This window comes from Neopsephotus bourkii, unplaced genomic scaffold (genome assembly GCF_033783945.1).
Source record: "Neopsephotus bourkii isolate Nb327-2 ecotype Australia unplaced genomic scaffold, CSIRO-AGI_Nbou_v1 NB_257, whole genome shotgun sequence".
Classification (NCBI taxonomy): Eukaryota; Metazoa; Chordata; class Aves; order Psittaciformes; family Psittacidae; genus Neopsephotus; species Neopsephotus bourkii.
This window is the reverse complement of record NW_026900766.1, coordinates 1,589,993-1,610,575: the sequence shown is the minus strand read 5'-3', so window position 1 is coordinate 1,610,575 and position 20,583 is coordinate 1,589,993. Positions and strand designations below refer to the sequence as shown.

Genomic DNA, 20,583 nt, shown 5'->3' with positions numbered 1-20,583 from the left:
TATTTATTATATATCGAGATATATACCTGATTCAGGTTACTGTGCTTGTTTGCTTTAGTGCACTTATTTGTTATAATGTGCTTGTTTAATAAACCATGCATGTTACATGGCTAGTGTGGAATCGCTTTGTTGAGTATCCTGCCTGTTAGCAGAACAGTAAAGCTAATGATTTCAGTGATATTTCCAAAATAATTCCCTAACATTTTTCCTAACCAGCATATGGCAGATTGTTCCAGTTGGTACATATGCCCAAAATTGCTTCCCTGTTCCCAGATTCATTATTTTTTGTCTATATTGAACCCCACATGCTGTATGCCAACCAAATATCAAGACGGATAAAATCACTCTACAGCCTGTGTCTCTCATTACTGTCTTTGCTTTTGTCTGTATAGATATTCTGAAGACATGCTTTCTCGTATCTGTGTTCAGATTACTTGGAGCAAGTTAGCAATACCAGAGACATCAGTCATTTCAGAAGTTAAGTCATTTTTACATAGCAGAGAGCATTAGCCTAAAAGCTCACTATCACTGCTACACAACAAAACTGCCACCACACCAAAATGTGGCTATTTGTCATTCTAACTCGGGTTAGAAATACAGATTCAACTTGATATTATGACTTTACAGGCGTATTAGCTGCTAGCTCATAATCACAGATGTGCACCTGATAAGCATTCTTCCACACTACGAGGAAAAAGTAAAACAATTGCACTTATTTGCACAATAAACTTCAGCACCTCTTCTGCTCACAGCTCTCAAGTTTGTGACTGAGCTTTTCCTTACGCCTGTTTCAGTGTGAATACCTGTTTGGATCCATCACACGGCACTCTCATTCTAATTAACTTCCTTTTGACAACACACAAATAATGATTCAATGCACCAGAGAGGGAAATGGAGGAGCTTTTCCAGCCTTTTGGTGCCTCAGGGTGGTACAATCACTCTTCCACACAGCAGTGGCCATCATCCAGCTGTAGGTTCAGGACCTTTGTTTTACAGTGCCCCTCAATTCTCTGCTCATTCACCAAATTGGTTTTTTTTCAGACTACACCCTGAGCATCCATGGCAACCTAAGTTTGCTTCCTCAGAACAAGCCCAGCAGCTTGAGGAGATGGGCTAAAACTTGCAGTTCCTTCCTCCTCTTCATAAAGCCTTCCTATCAATGGATTGTCTGAACTTTGTTGAGCTGGTTGACTTATGCTTGTACCATCACACCATTGTGATATACATTCTCCTAAATATTTCAGAGCTATATTCAATATACTTTAAAATACATACACTTTGATATTTGCCTCCTTCTTATGGGATGTTACAATTCCAACCCTGCTATACCTAGCATTAAACTCAAAATACTACATCTACATAATTTGCATTTTACTGAAAAATTGATTCGAATCACAGAGACACTAAAAACATGATGACCTTTATTATAGTATGTCCAGAACATGATTTTCTTGTTATGCCTTTAAATTCTTTCTCATTTGGAGTTCTTTCTTCATGCTAAAAATCAGAAAGTGTCCATTATAAGCATTACTTATGCAAATCCAGATTCCATTCTGTAATCGATGCCAAAGGAAATTGATGGCTTGTCAGTAATTATTCAGAAAATGTTTAATCGCTCAGCTATTTGAAAATGCTTAAAAACCAGTACAACCACACCATCTTCTGATCAATTTGTGGTATGACATGTCAGAAAGCTTTTAAACACCCCGATACTGACCATTTACATGCTTAAAGCAGAATGACCGCACATTTAAGTCTCCCTATGTCCTTAATCTCCGTAAAAGTAACGAATGGATGCAATGACAGAGTAGGCACACCACAACACAATCCATCTGTACACGACATAAAGAATTCTAAGATGGCATATGCAAGAGCCTCACCTAGAAAATTTTTAGATTGAAACACTTTTTTTCTAAGAGAACATCCTTAATCCAGTTTTGCCAGTGGTAATAGTTACCACCCTTTGGAAGAATTTTGTTTAATGAAGTCTTACGTTAATCTAGTGCACAACACTGACCACAAAACCTTCATGAAGAATTCCCATTAGAATGGCTATTATCTTTAGTAAAAATAGCCAAACTTTATTTCTGGAATGTCTGCTGGGGGAAAAAAAAACATTATTACATTAAACAAAGTTACTTCCCAAATAAAAATATGTTCAAGTTCACGGGATGTCCATCTAACACCACTCCTAAGTGGTCTAAGAAAATCAGATGTCTACCTTTCGTTCTTCGTTTCAAACCACTTTATGAATGTATGTATCGCCAGGTAAAAGAACTGTTTCTGAAAACAGTATAGATATTTCATGTACATATGGTAGCACTTCATTTTACCTATGTTAGGTTAGCACTTCCACACCACTATAGAACACTAAACACTCTGAACACTGGTGTGACTGAATTCCTGAGGTACCTTGATATATCCAGTCCATATGCATGATTGGAAGCCTTAACACTTGACTACTGTCTGCTTCACATAAAACCTTAAAGGCAATCTCCTTCAGTGCACTTCCCGCAGCTCCAGTTAAGGAATTGCCTGGGGCAGCCCGTGTAGAGTAGCACCCAAACCGCAGTGCAAGCAGCGGCCGGGCCGAACCCAGACGGCAAGAGGCCAATGGCACCGGCTCGCTGAAGAAACTGGCCTCGCAGCCGTGGCTGACAGCCGCAGAATCACGGAACGCTTTGGATCTGAAAGGACCTTAAGATCATCTAGTTACAACCCCGCTCCCATGAGCAGAGACGCCTTACGTTTCATTATAAAATCACAGAATGATTCTATGCTGGCTACTATGTGGGTTCAGTGCTACGTTCATCTACACACACCCTACACACCAGGCTGCGGTCTCGCTACCACCCGGGCTACCGAGACAGGACAGCACTGCTCTTCTCACTGCCTTCCTGCGCGCTGCCCGGGCCAGCCTAACCCCGCCCCCTCACCGCCCGCGGAAGCAGCAGTGCCTGCTGGGGCAGCGGAACAGCGACCGCCACGCATGCGCATCTGCCCGTGGCTCCCGGCCAGGTCCCGCCCTCCGGTGCGCGAGCGCCCCGCCCGGCCCCGCCCTCCCAGTGCGGCCCCTCCCCTGCGCAGGGGTCGCGGCTGGTACAGGAGCCTCTGCCGCCGGGAGCCGCCTCGTCCGCCCGGCCTTAGGGCCGCTGCTGCCCCGTCATGTCTGAGGCAGGCCAGGAGCTTGTCCACCTGGTGTGGGGCAAGAAGGCCGGGCCCCGTGGACTGGCCGACACCATCTTCTGCCGCTGGGCGCAAGGTATCTGCGTGAGCCGTGCCCCGTCCCCGGCCGGCCCTTCCCCCCCCCCTCCCCGGGTGTCTGCCTGGCCTTCTGCCCCCTCCTCACCGGGGACCTTGCTTGACCCTCGGCCCACCCGACAGCATTCGGCCTACCTGCCCAGACACACCCACAGTTCTCCCGGGAGGTCGCCTTGCCACCTCCGCGGGCGCGGGGCTGGTCCGTGTGTCCGAGAGGGGCGGTGGCCCCCCCGCAGAGCTGTGGAAGGGGATGGGAACGGGGGTAGTCGTTATCGTTCATGTTCCCGTCACCGGCAACTCCGCGTGTGGCCCACGGGAAAAATGATACAGCAGTTTCACTGCCTAAGCGTTATGTTTTTGCAGCTTGGTCGTCTTTTGCCACAAACCAGCAAAGGACCTTGAAACAGTGGGGAGGGGACTGCGCTTCTTAAATGTATCTTACAGCGTCTTGTGCCATTATTTACATAGCTTGTGGGTACATGAGCACAAGTTGTCTGCGGGTTTTATTTATTTTACTTTTTTTTGCGGGGGGGGGGCGGAGAGGAAGAACATGGGAGCCTTAAATAGACGTGGCGAAAGTGAGGGCACGCTTAGGACAGAGACCCACACATTATGTTAAACTGGTTCTTTCGCGGTTGAAGCAGGTGCACGCCGTCTTCAGGGTGGGGCAAGAGATAAAGCAAAACAACTGTGGAACCTGAGGTATTTGTAAGGTGTTTCACTGTATTTAAATTATGCAACCTACACATAGTTTCTTCTTGATGTTTTTCCATTGGTTGATTTGTGTTCATCTAATTCAGTGAGAAATAGTTGGGGGGGGGGAAGTGCTAAATTCCTTCTAAGGTCTAGAATTTAAGCAGGCCTAATAAAGTGCTACTATTTTTTACTGAATCAATTATTTTAATTGAAATATAATTACTTTTTAAAATATCTCAAGTTTTGGCCGAGTATTTATGTTTCAGCGCAAGGTTTTTGCGAAGTCAGAAAACGTAGTGTTAAAATGTTTAATTGTTTCTTTAACTAGTAATGTTAAGATTGCCAAAGTTGACGTTTTCCAGGATAGTTTGTATAAGAAATTTTAGCAGTTTCAGTACTTACTGGAATGTGTGTTGTAATGTCCCACATATGTGATCCTGTGAAAGATTAATGGAACAGGCCTTGTGTTCTTGGTGGGTCCTGGAAAGGAGCTATTATTTCTTAACTGTCTTTGGGAAAAGTCCTGTAACTATACTGTGTAGTATATCTGTTCCCTTCTCTGTATCCTCTTTACTATAGTCAATTTCATGTAGTAAAACCACATGACAGTAAGCTAGTTTGTTGTTTGGAAGATTTGTGCTGGGAATCAGAAAAGTCAGTCTTGGTTCTTTATATTGTGTAGCAGCATAATATATTTACCTAACTTTCAATTTCTGTTCTGTTGAAAAAGTTCTGCACCATTTACTTACTACAGAGGAGTTCTGTCAAAACTGACTCATCAAGATTAAAAAAACCCTGAGCATAAAAGTCAAGCTTTATTATTTCCCCAAAGTTTAAAAGACACACCCTTGTTTCACGTTGTATGTACAGAAAGTATCATACAACTGGTCTGGTGTTTAGTTGGGTTTTTTTGTAGTTAGGGTTTGAGTTTTCTTAGGGTGTTGTGCCAACGCTGGTATTTGTTTCACGTACTTTCTGTATGTTGACTGATCCTTTCTCAAACCATTTGGAAGTTAAGAATTATAATTTACAGTTGGAAAGAAAAGTAGAGAGTAGGGAGGGTGTTGAGTAATGTAAGACTTGAGGCAGCCAGTTTCTCAGTAAAGATAGCAGTGTTCTGGGAATCCTTGTCATGCACCAAACTCATTAACCATCATAGTTGTTTGGTCAGAACTGAGGGCAGGTTGTACTGTGGGCAGTTAACAGAACTGACCTAGCTAGCATGCTATGCTATTTGAAGTTAGTGACTAACTCCCTCAGTTTGCTGCATTGGCAGCTTTAAATATACTGGTTTGATTCCTGATTTAAAGGCATGGTTGCAAAGCTGTTGTTGCAGTTGGTTTTTGGTTGGTTGGTTGTTTTGGTGGGTTTTGTTTTGTTTGTTTTAAATAGCTTTTTTTTTTTTTCTTTATGGTTGCAGAAGAATTTGCAGTTTGAACTTTGTAAATACTGTTTTACAAAATCCTCAAAGTGAACACAGAATGTAGTGCAAAGGCTTGGTTCTGTACTTCAGTGTTTCTTGGCATAAATATGATGACTTGGGAAGGAGTTAGGGAGGACTGAACCCTAAAGAAACATACTCTTGTTAGGAGTTATTTTCTTCATTGACCCAAGAGACAAATGCTGTTCATAGAGGCCCTCTTCAGATCAGCCCTAAGGCATGTAGCATCAGGTCTACACAGCTATGAATGTCTGGCATATAAAGCGCAGCATCCTTTCAAAATTACTTAAGCTGTTTTCCCACTGGTCTTTGGAAAGAAAGATATGGGCCAGTCTTCTTAAAACAACTATTCAACTTCTGAAGCATTGCGGGAAAGTTTTAATACTACAGTTCATGTCTATATATAGTTCATATGCATGAACTGTAGTATTAAAACTTATATATAGTTATATATATAAGTTCTATATATATAATTCATGTATATGAACTATAATGTACAATGTAAAGAAGTGTTTTCTCTAGATCCTCTTTCAGCCTGAGAGCTGGAAGAGTAGATAGAAAAGACAAGCTGTCATTCTCCCCTCTTCTCTGTAGGTTTCCTGTTTGTTACATGCTTGGAATTCTGTTTTTGGTCCACTACATTGAAACATCACCAGATTGGCTTTTATTACATCCTTGGTTGAGGAGTTAGATTTTGTAGTAGTGGGTTTAAGTCATTGGAGCTATAATATTGTTAGACCACGATCAGACCAAGGTTACTAGGAAATAATGTCTTTACCAAACAAGCAGATACATTTTGAGCAGGAGAACACTTGCCACTCTTTAAAGTCTTAAATAGAAGTAGCAATTTGAAAAGTGTTCCTCTGTGTTGAGTTTAATAATTTTGAATTAATTTGGGTGATGGAAGAGAAATAGTGATTGGTATCTCTGTACTTCTTGTGAAATGGTCTGATGGCTGTGATTAATAGAATATTTGCAGTTGTCTGCTTTCCATCTCCGAGTTCTATATTACTTGTAAACAGTTAATCAGGAAGAAAAGCATTTTTCATTTATTATTCACAGTTATAGACAAGTATGGGTTGTACAAACAGCTGGAGGAGGTGGTTACACCTGTTGGCCGACCTCTGCCTGCTTGTTGCTGCTTGTCTGCCGTATTGCCTCTTCAGATCTTCTGGTGAAACTGCTTCTGGAGCTTCTGCTTTACCGATGCCAGTCACACTTAGCAAATTAAACCTTGGTGAGTGGTCTTCAAGTCATGGTCTATGAGCTGCTTTTAAGGCATCTGTAAAAATTGAGTAGTAAGTTAGAAACCAAACTTGCTGCCAGGAATTTGCACATCATATGAGAAGACATTCAAAGAAAGAAGTAGTGATGACCGCCAACTTAGAGCTTCTGTATAAGTAGAAGGTATTGTTTCTGTTTCAGTAGATTTGCTGATTCTGCCAGTAAGAAGTGGTCTGTCTTGCTAACATAACACATACTACTGTTAAATGTGAGACAACAGTAGCTTTTGGAAAAACAGTGGGAGCATGCTGCTGAGAAGAGCTATCTAACAGCCTTCTCTAGGGAAGAAGTCTGTTCTCAGTTTTACACTGATAAACTTTTTTCTTCTTTCCTCTCTTGGAGTATCATATTGGTTTGGGGGTAATGACATTGTATTTACAGAGAAAATAACCACATCTTGGCAGTTTTAGACTGCCAAATACCTTTCTATTGTATATGAGATTTAAATGCTTATTTAATGCATTAACATAATACAGAGTTGTGTTAAAATAATGGGTTCATTCTGAAGGTTTCAAAACCTCTTGTGAAGCTTGCTGAATGAAAAGTTAGGCTTTGGAACAGAAATACGGGTTTTTGAGAGACTGTCTGTATGTAACAGCTGTTTCAGCACTGTTAAACTGGAAAGAGACTAGATGATACCATTCACTGTGAAAAAATGGGGTGTGAACATGTAAATGAAGCTTTTAAGATTGTATTTTCTGGCTAATGGGCATGGTGACTAATGATATAGTTGGAATACCCCACAGAGCAGTGAGAATTTAAAATGCCTGTAACACAATTACCTAAAAAATTAGTGAACCCTGAAACTCTTTGCTGCTGCCTAGGCCCGAAAAGGAGTATCTGGAAAGACACTGTCATTACTTCAAGAAAAGATAGAGTGCTAGTGAGTCCATTCTTTGTTCTAGGTAAGTCTGATGGGCTTCAAGAAAATTAAAGGTCTTGAGGAATGCTGCCATAGAAGGCTTTTTATCAGGGTTCGGATTCAGAAGTTTCAGTCAAAAAGAGTTTCAGAGTTTTTACAAAGGTGTGAAAGAAGGCAGATGCATTGGAATTTTATCTTGTTTTCTGACAGCTTTTTTGCCCAGTTTAGTGCTAGCCTACTAGGTAATTTTGATACATTCCTCAAACCCTTCCAGGACTTCCTGGCTCTTTATCCACAACCCATTAAGTGGGAGTTTTGTTGTGGTATTGCTGTAGTAAACACTCCTTTCTTTCTGTGTGTGTGTACAAGAAAAAGTTGTTTGGTTTGATTTGGGATTTTTTTTTTCCCTACAGAAAATTTCAGGAGTTTGTTTACTATAAAAACACACTTTGAAAACCCAAAGCCATATGCAAAATGCGTCTATCATTCTACACCCAGCTCTAGAGAAAGGATGAAACATTAAGACATATTGTAAACCTTGTATTTGGGTAATGGATTGTTCTCATGTTTCTGTCAGGCATTTCTGGTATTCCAAAAGAGAAAAAGAAATGTGGTTCCATGGTGAGAGGCTGGCTCTGCAGAGAACAGGACAAAAAAAAACAGTAGCTCATGATCTTTATAGCTAGTTTGATTGGAGATAGGGCAAAGTTTTTTCTAATGTGGTTAATGTTGCATGCTCTTTAGCTACTCCCTTGTTTCTTTCATTCATTCTCAGAGTGAAAACAGTGAAGGTGTGCAGCGTCCTTTGTAAAATGAGTGTTCCCAATGTCTACACTGTCTTGGATGTAAAAAAAAACGAACACAGCAGTATTTTGAGAAATAGGCAAATAATAAAGAGATGCAGGAAAGTGGTGGGGCTGTCATAATAAAAGAACGAATGTGGTTTGTAGTGCTTTGGGCAATGATGAAAAACATTGGGTGACTTGAAAAACAGGAGTAAGTAACTAAGCCATACATTGATTTTGGCAAACTCTATGAAGAAGATTTAACAGCTAGGTATAGAAACATAGGCCTTCGTAAAAGCTGTTTTGGGGAAATAAAGAGAATAAAACTGTGTGTTGTGTGATTAATAGTGGATAAATGATATAAAGACAGATTTAGTAATATCATACTGATCATAACTGACAATGTTGGGCAGTACACTGATTATCAACAGGAATCTAGACCTGTTTCTCCCCCTGCCCAGAAAAAAGGTTAAAGCAGTAGAACAGTAGTGAAATTGGAAAAAAATGGGGTCAATGAGGTCAAAGCCATAGAACAGTAGTGACATTGGAAAAAAAAAAAAATGGGGTTAATAGAGCCTTTAATAGGGTTATAAATTAAAAGGAAGATGAATGATGATCGTACTATTTTACATTTCTTATAGGTAAATAATTATAGTAATGGATAAAAAGGAGGTAGTTGTTTTGTTTGGGGGTTTTGGGGTTTTTTTTTGAAGATGCTTTTGGCTGCATTTGGCTGCAGCCCACTTACTCTTAAGTAGAAATTAGTCTTGATTAGAGATGCTAGTCTTAGGTGGTAGTTTAAAGGGTGGCCAGGCCATTCCTATGAATCACATGGATGAGCCTGGAGTTGATGGATGTTTATAGAGATTGCCCAAGGTGTAATTACTGTGGAGGATAGAAAGGTAAGTAGGTGTGATTGCAGGCTGAGGTATCCTTTAACCCAGCTGGACTTCACACTACAGGGTTTTGAAATTTTGCCTGAGCTGACTTCTGATTTTGTAGAAGTTTTAAAAAAGAGAGTAAGACTTATATCCCTGAAGCACTTAACTTTTAAGGGCTTAACAGCTTTTAGAACAAAATTGATGTTACTATGCATTAAGCAACATTTAGGTAAGAAGAAATTAAATGTTCTGTTAGGCATGAAGTATGTTTTTTTCCTTTGGCTGGATTCTGTTAAGTTCTATGTAATATCAATTTTGCGTTATCTACGTCAAATTCGTGTTCGCTCTGGAGGGTCACACTCTATTTTCTTTATTTTTAGGTAGCAAATACGAAAAATAGAGCAGGTTTAATCTGAGACAGCTCATGCTTTCTGTAAGAAGCCTGAAGAATGTGAAACAAATTCAAGATTTCTTAAATGTGGTTGAGTGGTACCGCATCCAAGTATGTTTTTCTTCTGCAGTGGCTAAATCATTAAAACAACTAAAAAAAGCCGGGTGATTGCAGTGTGTTTAGATGGCATGCAGTCGCACTTCGAAGTAGAAGATGACTTAGCTTTTAATACCATAAGCCTGCATAAACTAATTCAGAAAGCTTAAAGGACTGGTGATACTTCTTATTGAAGCATGTTAACAGGCTTAATGAGTGCAAACTTTGGTTGAAGTACGGATTAATTGAGCTTTGTTGCTACATTAGGTGATGCCGGGGACTTAAGTATGTAGGATTGATCTACATACGGGGTTCGGATATAGAATAAACTTTTGTAATGCACATTTGCACATTCAGTTAAAAAAAAAACACAACACCCTGAAGCCTTCTGTCAGACACAGGGGAAACCCCATTTTTTTTTAAAAAGAACTGCTACAATGATCCATCCTTTTTAAAAAAAAGTATCATGTTGTTGAACAACAGTCACTTATGTGATGAAATATGGCCCACAAACCATGCAGTAATCCTCTCTTGTGCTGGTTCAGATGATGTAGCTGTCATGCAATAGTGTGGAAGTCTGCACTGGGGACATGCATTTCCCCGGTACAGATTCACATCCAGGGATTAGAGATGCTTTTGATATGGCAGCATGCAGTGATACAGAATTGGGAAGAGGAGAAAGTGTGAGAAAGCAGCACTGAATATTCTTTGTGCTAAGCCTGACACTGCTGCGAAAATGTGCATGTGTGTCCCTTTTCTCCCTACCCCTACTTGCTTGTGCTTGCTGGGTTGCTGACTACAGTTGCATGGTTTCTAGATTACATTGACCTAGAGTCGCTTCAGCACAATCTTATCAGCACTTAGAAAATAAGGCAAATTGTCACTCACTGTGGGTAGGTTGCTGGATGTCTGCTTCATTGAGGTAATTATCCATGTTTATGCACTTATCTGTGAGAAGTGCAAGCTGTGAATCACTGCATCTTGAAGAAAAGTTTAAGGGGCAAGGTAGTAACAAAGAATTTTGCAGTAATTGCTCCAGCATTTGCTCTGTTATGTGGCAATAAGGTAATTCTGAAATACAAATACGTTAAAGGTTGGGGGGGAGGGGGGAAACGAGTGATCTTGCATCTCAATAAATATAGTGTATCTTTGAAAGAACACACATAAGAGGCTTGGTTCAGTGGTTATGAGTGAATATTTCAGTTATTCAGCTTAATTCAGTCTTAATAGGAAGCACTAATAAGCCAGAAAATAGTTCAGTGGGTTGCATACTGTGCCCTTCCCAGGGAAGAGAAACATACTATTCATGTTCAGTGAGGGTCCAAAGACAACCATTATTTTACATATGTAAAACAAAATATTATTACAATTTTTTTTTTATATATAAGAAATCAACCATAATAAAATTATGGTTAATGTATTCAGCCAAATGTGTCCTAGTGACAGTTTTGCTGTTAAGAATCCTTTTCTTTAAAACCCTAGCTGTTGTCCCCTTCTGGTCATGATTTCATTGCTGATATAACTAATTTCTGTGCTTTTACCTGTATTCATGACTTTTTTTTTTTTCTTCAAATAGTTGAACTACATTCTTTTGCATAATCAGAAGGAAAAAAAAAAATCTTGAAAACTTACCTGATTTGTAGAGGACGATAAATTGGGTGTCATTTCTGTTAGGGAAGGAGTATACGTAAATGTTCTTGTTTACGTATTTCACTAAATATACTCATTTTTCATTTGACAGGATTTGTCTTTAGTGAATCTGAATCAACTGCATTAGAACAATTTGAAGGTGGCCCTTGTGCAGTGATTGCACCAGTGCAGGTAAGATGTTTTTATTGTAGAAATGGTTTAAAATTGTAAGCCCAAAATCTATTCTTTATGTATGTGGAATTAAAATAAATAGTAAAAGAATTGAAGATCAGTTGTGTTTGGATTTTTATAATACAGTGTGGAGGAGACAGAAAACTTGGTAGAAAGGCAGAGATAGTCTGATTTTGAACTATAATTTTACAGAAGTGGGTTTGTTTGAGGAAGTGGTGCAGGTTGATCCAAGCAGAGGTTAACTTGGAAGTGGGTAGTGCAGGGTAAAGGAAAGAAGTAAAAGATCAGATATAAATGTAATCCTGATCCTTTTCATCTGTCAAATTCCCTGTCCTTAAGAAGGGTAATACCTGTATCTCGATGGCTGCTTTAGCAAACTATATCAGAAGGATTTGAAGTAATCAGTTTTTGAACCTGTCAAGGTTTGGCTATGTGAGAAAAGGGGAAATGTTAGCAGAATAATTGAAGTATGTCAGGTCCATATATTTTTATTCTTGATACATTTTTAGGATTTCACTTGTGCTTCAGATATGCTCAACCAACTGTGATTGTGATTTTGTTTGTTTGTTTTCTTCTTCCACTTGTAAGTTTCTAGGGCAGTTCTGACTCCTATATAGATTATATGACCTGCAGGCTGGGTCTGTTCTGCTAGAGCAGTTTGTCTAATCCGTGACTGCTCTTCATTCTCAGGAGCACCCTGTAGAATCAAGCAGACACCGAGTCATGGGTCAGATTACTCTTCTGGTAACCCGCTCTTGACTCATTCTTACACACAGATCAAATTCTGCAGGTGTGTCTAGGCCTGAGTGGAGGCTTTGCCCACTGATAGCAGAAATTAAAGTCATGTAGCAGAGTTAATTTGATCATGAACTGGAAGGTATCTCGGTCAGACAACTCACATTGTGGAACATCTCTGGTGTGTATAATGTCATAGTCCTCTGTTCTGGTTACTTCAGGATGTTATAGACACGGGTCACACCGAAAGACTGGTACCACAGGAAGAAGCACCACTTGCATAGGTTGTAAACAGTCAATAGAAAAACACTGTATTATGAATTGCACTCTGTAACATGGCTGTGTGTAGTTCTGTGGTCTTAAAAACATGTGGAGGGTCTCTGATGTTAGAATTACAAGTCTTTAATTTGGAGGAGTCGAAGGGGTAAAGAATAGGACCAGTTGGCTCCTTAAAGGCAGTGCCAAGTCTTTACCGTATTGAATAGTTTTTTATTATTCTGATATGTGAATTATGAGTTGTAGTGGTTAAAAGATAAGGGCTTTTTACTCCATTAATGCAGTCCTTTGAGTCCGGAGATATATATGTAGATACACAATCCGTGTATTTGAAGCACACTTGAGATTTAAACTCGATCAAGTATGAGGCTACCTTTGTAGTTAGTTTGAATGGGAAAAATCAGCAAATAGTGCAGGCTCAGGGTCTCCTACTAAATGATGAGCAGCTTGAAACCCTCCTAATAATGTACAAAAATGCTCTGTGACACAATGTAAAAGTTGGTGTGTCTTATATTTTAATATTATTTTATGTTTTGATAACAAAGGCATTCCTTTTGAAGAGGCTTTTTACCAGTGAGAAGTCTAATTGGAGAGACTGTCCAGGTACTGAGACGTTTTCTTTTTCTCCTTATTTTTTCCATTTGAATTATTTGTAAAGCATGTCCCAGTACAAAGACTTTGAAATACTGTATATTTTAAACTGCGCTCCCGTGCCATTTTGAGTCATACAGTATGTATACATGTCTCTAAACTCCCATTTGTGAGGTCTGTGCCTATCCATAGTACTTCCGTGTTTTATAAATATTTAATTGAAATTATTATTGGGAAAGGAAATGGATTAGAAATCATATTAGACCACATTTTTCTAAAGTCAGCTTTATAATTATTTGGTCCAGTATAGTCCAACAGCAATTAACATTAATAATTAATAAGATAAAAGTAATCAACTCAATTATTTAGATAACAATGTATTAAAAAAAGATACCAGTGGCTTATATAACATACTGATTAGCAGCAACTGAACTCATGTAGGTTTCTGATCTTTCAGAAGAGGACCAGAAGAGCCTTCTCTGTCATACATTATGTGACATTTTGGAAATGGCTTGCTCTGATAATTCAGAGTCATACTCTCTGGCAACGTGGATAAGAGGAAAAACAACTGAAGAAACTGCTAGTATTTCTGAAAGTCCTGCAGAATCTAGTCGTCAAGAGGAACAGCCTTGTAAGATGTATTTCTATACTAAATTACCCATCACTTACTGACATACTACATTTTTTTGAGGGGGCAGTGCTTATTGTTGTTACACAGATGGTTTTTTTTTCACCTTTGTGATTCCATTAGCAAGAGATGGATTTTTGTCTGTTGTAATTAGAGGCATTGATCCTTCTTGTAGAAAGGAATGTGCTGTCTATAACTGGAGACCTAACGTGTTTCTTTTGCATTTGAGCAGTTTCCATAGTTTTCCAATTTTATTTTGTTATTTATTGGGACCTGGTGTGACTTTAATTCAAAAAAATCTATATGCTTCCTAACACTGGAGGAATATTGTTGATGCGTCACTTGTTGCTTTATTTCAGAAGAGCTTTTGTAGGAAATTCTGCAGTGCTTGATCTGCTATAAAATATTCTGGATCCCCTGTGATGGAAAAGTAATCTTTTTTCCTTTGATTATGTGCAGTACCAAAACAGCTTAATCAAATCTAGTAGATTAAAGAGAGTTTTATTTTATTTTTTTTTAATTAGAATTTTTTGGTTACCTGTTTTTTGGAAATGTCTTGATTCCTTCATATCCGGCTTGATACTTTGCATAACGGTTATAACTATTGTTTCTCAAACAGTTTAAAGAAGATTCTGTACAGTTGTTCCATCCAAGGCATTACATAGGGATTTGGATTGATGGCAAATTGAACAGGAGTTAACAGTGTGCCCTGGCAGTCAAAAGGGCCAAATGTGTCCTAGGGTGCATCAAGCACAGCACAGCTTTCTGGTTGAGGAAGGTGATTGTCCCACTCTACACTGCAATGGTGAGGCCCCATGTTGAGTACTGTGTGCAGTTTTGGACATCTAAATATGAGAAGGTCATTAAGCTAATAGTGTGTGTCCAGAGGAGAGTGACCAAGATGGTGAAAGGTCTTGAGGGCAGGACTTAATGGGGAGCAGCTGAGGTCACTTGTTTTGTTTAGCTTGGAGAAAAGAAGGCTGAGGGGTGACCTCATCACAGTACAGTTTCCTTAGGGGTGGCAGCGGAGGGGGAGATTTTCCAGAGAGCTCCAGAGAGGATCTCCTCTCTCTGGTAACCAATGATAGGACATAAGGAAATGGAATGAAGCTGTGTCAGGGGCTGTTCATATTGGACATTAGTAAAGTGTTCTTCACTGAAAGAGAGGTCAGTCAGCACCAAGACTGTCAGAAGGAATAACTGGAGGACACTCTTAATCATGTGATTTAGTGTTAGGTAGTCCTGTGAGGAGCGGGGTTGGACTTGATGATCCGTATGGGTGCCTTCTAATGAGAGATTCTATGGTTAGTCACTAACAGCAGGGATCTAGTTGCACTAAGATACAACATCTAGTCATCTAACTGCTGTGGAGCCAGTGACATGGGAAGTTTATCTATGCACACATCATCATTGAGACATGTATTTATTAATCTATTAGGAGATACCTAACATGTTAAAAGATAAGCCTCTTTTTCTTTTAGTTTTTGTTCCAAATGTGTCCCTTCAGAAGTAGGAAAAGCTTTTCGCGTGAGAACATGCTTATAAAGGTGACATCTTTTGATGGAAGGAATATTTTATTCTGCAGTTTGTGGCATAACTACAAAGTAAGAATTTCACAAGTAGATTTATATATGCACAGCTAGCTATAGCAATTAATAGTGCCGGAGCTCTTTGTGTTACAAGTCATCTTCATCTGCTTCTGTCAGATGCTCCATGTGCTTTAGAAGGCTCAAACAATAATTAAAATGTTACTTAATTGAAAAAAACAGGTCGCCATGTAAACAGGGGTTTTGTATTAGGAAAAAGTATAGAGAAAGTTGTAGATACAGCTTTTGTGTTTAAAAGAAAAAGTTTTCCTTTGCAAGATAAAGCAGTTGTAACTAAAATTACTAATTTCTGTGGATTTTTTAGTTGTCTCTGAAACTTTTTCTCATAGTATGAAGCTTCCTTTGAAGAAAAAGTGAAGCAGAGCCTAGTAATCCATGCACTTTTACTGTCGGGTTTATTAATATATTGCCTTATTCTAAAGAAATTTTAACTGTAGAAACTGTTTAGCAGAAGGTCTTGTTAAACAAACAGTAATTGCTCTCAACACACAATGAACTATTCCATTCTGTTACATATCTACATTTTTCATATTTCTGTACAAGTCTACAAGTTCTGCATGACTTGGCCTCAGTACCATGGAATGTTCTTAGGAACAGCAGGATACATAGCATGAAGTCTACTTTTGTTATGAGCAATATTGATCTTCGTTGTTCTTATCCTACATTCCTTGCTAGATGTACCTCTTGTATGTATTTTACAGTTCAAACAGTATTTTACTTTATATGTATAATGCAGTACACTTCCTGATTTAATACGTATTTGTTAGGGTTTTTTGTTTTTTCTTTTCTGTCCTGCTAGACTAGCTTCTTGCCTGGTTAAGCTTGGGACAAAGATGTGGAGAAGAAGGTATTATTAATTATGTAGAGTTCTGTTACTAATAGTGCAAAGGAATAAACTTGTTTCATGCTTGGTTGCTGTAATCAATAAAAATAATAATTGGCATTGTCATAGTTGGTAGGACTTAAGAGATGCGTGGGGGAGTATTGCAAATACAATTCCACATGGCAGGCTACTGCTAATTGGGAATTGAATATGGGAATGTGTTTATAATAAAACCATGAAATATCATTAGACACAGCATGAGTTTCTATCCAGTTGTGTCTCTCATACAGCTCATGTTCTAATGCTGTTTGTTCTCTTCCTCTCCTCTAAGCACTGTCTTTATTTAGCATTGTTTGGGTTACATATAGTTACACTTTTCTGTAGGATTTCTACTTTGTTCCGTTTGTTTCAAATAGTAGTTCTCTTACCATTTCACTCTGTTCTGTAGTAACAGAATGAAACTGCCTATCATCCTGCTGTGTGAACAAAAGGTGGATTCGAGCACACTTACTGAATGCAATAGCATTTTTCATCTGCTTTTGTGGTGTATACTAGTGACTTCGTGTTGGCCATGCATTGGCTGTAGTAGTGCAAGTTCCCAGGTTCAAAGATTGCTTTATATGATTTAGTCCCTCTAACTTTCTGCTTACAAAACATACATTCCTGTATCAGGGTTAGTTCCTGGAGTATTTTCTGCAGTTTAGATTAATTGTTTCATATTTTAAATAAAAGTCTTAAAAATACATTTTCTTAAGTTTAGTTCTGCTCTTAGTAATGTAATTTTACTGACTCTGTGTAGTTTTTCAAAAGTCAAAACCTGACACTCTTAGAACTACTGCTGCATTATTTCTGAAGTAGAAAATGAAAGTATTCTATTGCTGCAGAAACTGTTGTATTTGCATGTAGGAGAGTCAAGTGCATCTTTCAAAATACAGTCAGAAAGGGCATAAAAAGCCTTTCCTAGAATTCTTGTGGGAAGAATTAATCAGTACTATTAGCCTTATGACTTCAGGTCTTTAATGAATTGAATGCAGCCAAATTCAGTAGCTGTGTGGTCAGACATTTTTTAGATATTCCTCATTAAGTGGCATTTATCAGAAGGCTCGTTTGTATTATTCTTCTAGTAAGAATATAAAGTCCTTGTGGACCTAAAGGGCAGTAAAGACTGCTAGAGTCTTAATATTTGAAAGCCTATAGAATTTGATAATTGCACAACTGGCAAGTATAACTTCCCCTTGGTAAAAAAAAAAATAAATTGATTTTAAAGGTTCATTTCATCTCTTTGGTTTGGAAATGTTGAGGGGAACAAAGGTATAAAGCCTGTGTTGAACTTGGGAAGACACTAATGCTGTATTTTTTTTCTGTCTTGGACACGAATCTTATTTGAAAGGCTGTTTGTTCATTATTAAAAGAAACCATTGAGAATTTCTTTTAAAACAGGATGTATAACACTGTTTAGAATAATTCTACTTGTTTGTAATAACTAGACATTAAAAGGGAAAAAACCCCACAAAATTTCGTAATAGAAGTGTATATATGAAGAAAAAATACAGCTTACCTACATTGATAAAATGATCCAAATAATCATGCTTGCTTTTCTAGGAAATAATACTTCTTCTTGACCTGCACAATTATATTTACAGTATGCATATGCTTGATGACTTTGTGACAGCCATGTTTTGTAAACAAATCAAGTGCTTAGTATTTGACAAATATTTGCAAGGCTACCCACTCCAGTGGCTTTGTGCTTTTAATAAATTGATTAGTCCAAATAGAAATGTTCTCACTAATTTCTGTGGTGGAATCTTAATGGTGCGGTAAATTAGTTTATACTAATCACTTAAAAAATTTCATCTCAAGGGAGGGTTAAAAATATAATTAAAGCTTGAAAGTATACTAGCTTGCTGTGTGTATCTTGTGTCATTTTTTTGCCATGTGTAGTGCTGAAAAGTGTCTCTTGTGTATAGCTGCCTTGGCTGTCGAAGAGCTTGGCTTTGAGCGATTTCATGCATTAATTCAGTAAGTAATATGTTGGAACATTTAAAATACAATATTTTGAAGTAACACTAATATTCACAGCCCTGAAAGGGGTATGTTCAGGAGCTTTTTGTGTTACACATCAGGTTAAGCTTAGATTTCAAGTTTTGGTTTGGGGGTTTTGGTGGTTTTTTCTTTGCATTTTGCTGTTCGAAATGGAATAGTTTGAGCATAAGCATTAGCTTTAAAATAAAACTGGAGCAATGTAATGTGGGAAATTTGCCAAATAACTTGTGCTTTTCAAATATACGAGCACATCTCATTAAGATTCACGTTTAAGTTGAAGATGTTAATCCTCAGGTATTTATACATAGTCTTCACAAGTAACTCTAGCTGAAAAACTTTATATATACTGAAAAAAATGTGATGTAGTATTTCTCCTTATTTGAGACAATATAAAAATTATTTATAAGAATGTTTCATCTCTAAGACTGATTTTTGTTCCATGCTTTAAAAACTGCTGTCTTCTGGGGGTCTAAATGCAGAGCTTACAGTTCTAGTAATTGTTGTAATCATTATACAAATAAATCCCCAAAGAGGAAATAAAGAGCAACAGAATTTAAAAAAACAGTTGAGATGGAAAATGTTGCTAATTAGAACTACAATAACCACTGGTTATCATATCAGTAGTAATTATAGTTTGTTCTTTAAACCCATCATCATACAAAGAAAGACGAAAGAGGAAGGTATACAATTTCTGTAACGTTATCTGATCAAAACACTAATTTCCTGCTCCCCCTACCCCTTCCACTCACCTCCTCCATCTTTGAACTTGTGGTACCCACTTCAGTTTTTCTCAGCCTTTTTCTCTGAAAATTAACACTGACATATGCCTTCAGAGCATGACGAATGTTGGATTTCAGAACTGACTTTGCCTTGCATACCTTGAGTGCCATGCATATCTCTTGATAATGAAAGGTAGATTAAAAATCTCTAGTGTTAGCCAGAATAAAACCGTGTATGGATATATATATTTTTGTAGATGTTTGTTTGGGTTTTTTTAAACAATACTTAATAAAAGTGTGAAAGAAATTAACACTCAAGTTTATGCAAGATAAGCAGAGAGTGTGATCTAGTTTGAGTTACTCAGTGCAACCTGATGTTTGTGTTATGAAAAGTATTTAGCTCTGTCCCAAGAAATCATTACATCACTGGAACCTTGATGGATCTTTTCCTTTCCTCTTTTTTTCTTTTTTAAATTCTTTTTTTTTTTTTTCCTTTTTAAATATATGATCACCTGGAGTTACCTTATCATCCAGACAGCAACCCTATTATACAACTAGATACGTTTCCAGATGTTAACATACCACTCATGGTTTTAAACATACTGGTTTTTACCAAAGCTAGTCTAACAAAATCAAATTCTCCTGGGAAATGTAATAATTACTTTGAAAGCCTGAAAGATGTTCTTACATGAAGATTTTTTTTTTTTTTTTCCCCCCACTGTTTATGGACTGAAAGTCTTTCAGAATGCTGTATAATGCAAATTTATTTTGGTGATATATAGACTATTCAGTTTCAGTAGCAGTGTGTTATAGAATTACTGGTGCAACCCTCTCTGCTATTTCACAAATGTGTGTAACTTTATGTTTAGTGTTTGCATGTAAAAACTATCTTCATTTTTGCACATTGCTCCAGAATTAATCATCTTCTGATGGGCAAATACTGATGACTTTGTGGCAGTTATAGTAACCCCAGAACAGCTGCTGTGTCATTCTGTATGTAACACTAGTTTTACTCGGTTTTTAACTAGGATATTTTCATGTTGGGTATTAGTAGTTCTTATTTGTGCTTTGTTGACACTATTCTAATCATATTAGGTATTAGTAGTTCTTACTTCTGCTTTGTGACACTATGCTAATGCCTCGTCTAAATATATTCTTCTTTTTTGTTGGGTTTTTCTGTCTTTAGTAAACGAACATTCAAAAGCTTCCCTGAAATGAAGGATGCAGTTTGGGATCAGTATTCGGTGTGGACAAACAGATTTGGTGTATTGCTCTTTCTGTATTCTGTAATACTCACAAAGGTTTGTGGGCTGTTTGATGCCTTTTATGTGTGTGTGCTTTTCTTTGTTAAGAGAAAGTTTGATCATATAACCTTTTTTTCTGTAGAAGGTGAACACTAAACTGATAAACTGAATAAAATCTAGACAAATGCATGGAATGGTGTCTTCATTCCATGTTGCAGTTCATTTCCAGCGTAAAAACCTGAAAAGCTCAGTCTTTTTTTTTTCCTCCTTTAATGATAGAATTACATATCTTGGAAACATATTTCCTCATAAATCCCCAACATCTCTTACCAAAAGAAGCGTGTTTAGGTATCAGTTCATTTAAGGACATCAGCCTCCTAATGTTTTACTGTTGCATTC

At 38.0% G+C, this 20,583-nt stretch overlaps 1 protein-coding gene across 6 annotated transcripts in view; it reads left to right on the top strand.

The window, feature by feature from the left end:
* The first annotated feature begins 3,046 nt into the window (after positions 1-3,046).
* Positions 3,047-20,583, top strand: part of MINDY3 (MINDY lysine 48 deubiquitinase 3) — a 50,487-nt gene continuing 32,950 nt past the window's right edge. Inside the window, exons 1-6 of one of the 6 annotated variants that reach the window (XM_061346112.1) lie at positions 3,047-3,262; positions 11,439-11,518; positions 13,075-13,132; positions 13,578-13,751; positions 18,146-18,197; positions 20,127-20,241. In XM_061346112.1, the coding sequence (XP_061202096.1) occupies positions 3,166-3,262; positions 11,439-11,518; positions 13,075-13,132; positions 13,578-13,751; positions 18,146-18,197; positions 20,127-20,241 (576 nt within the window). In that variant the 5' untranslated portion in view covers positions 3,047-3,165. Of the gene's footprint in view, positions 3,263-11,438; positions 11,519-13,074; positions 13,133-13,561; positions 13,752-16,161; positions 16,203-18,119; positions 18,198-20,126; positions 20,242-20,583 lie in introns of those variants that run through there. The other 5 variants (XM_061346113.1, XM_061346115.1, XM_061346118.1 and 2 more) reach the window with 5 other exon arrangements.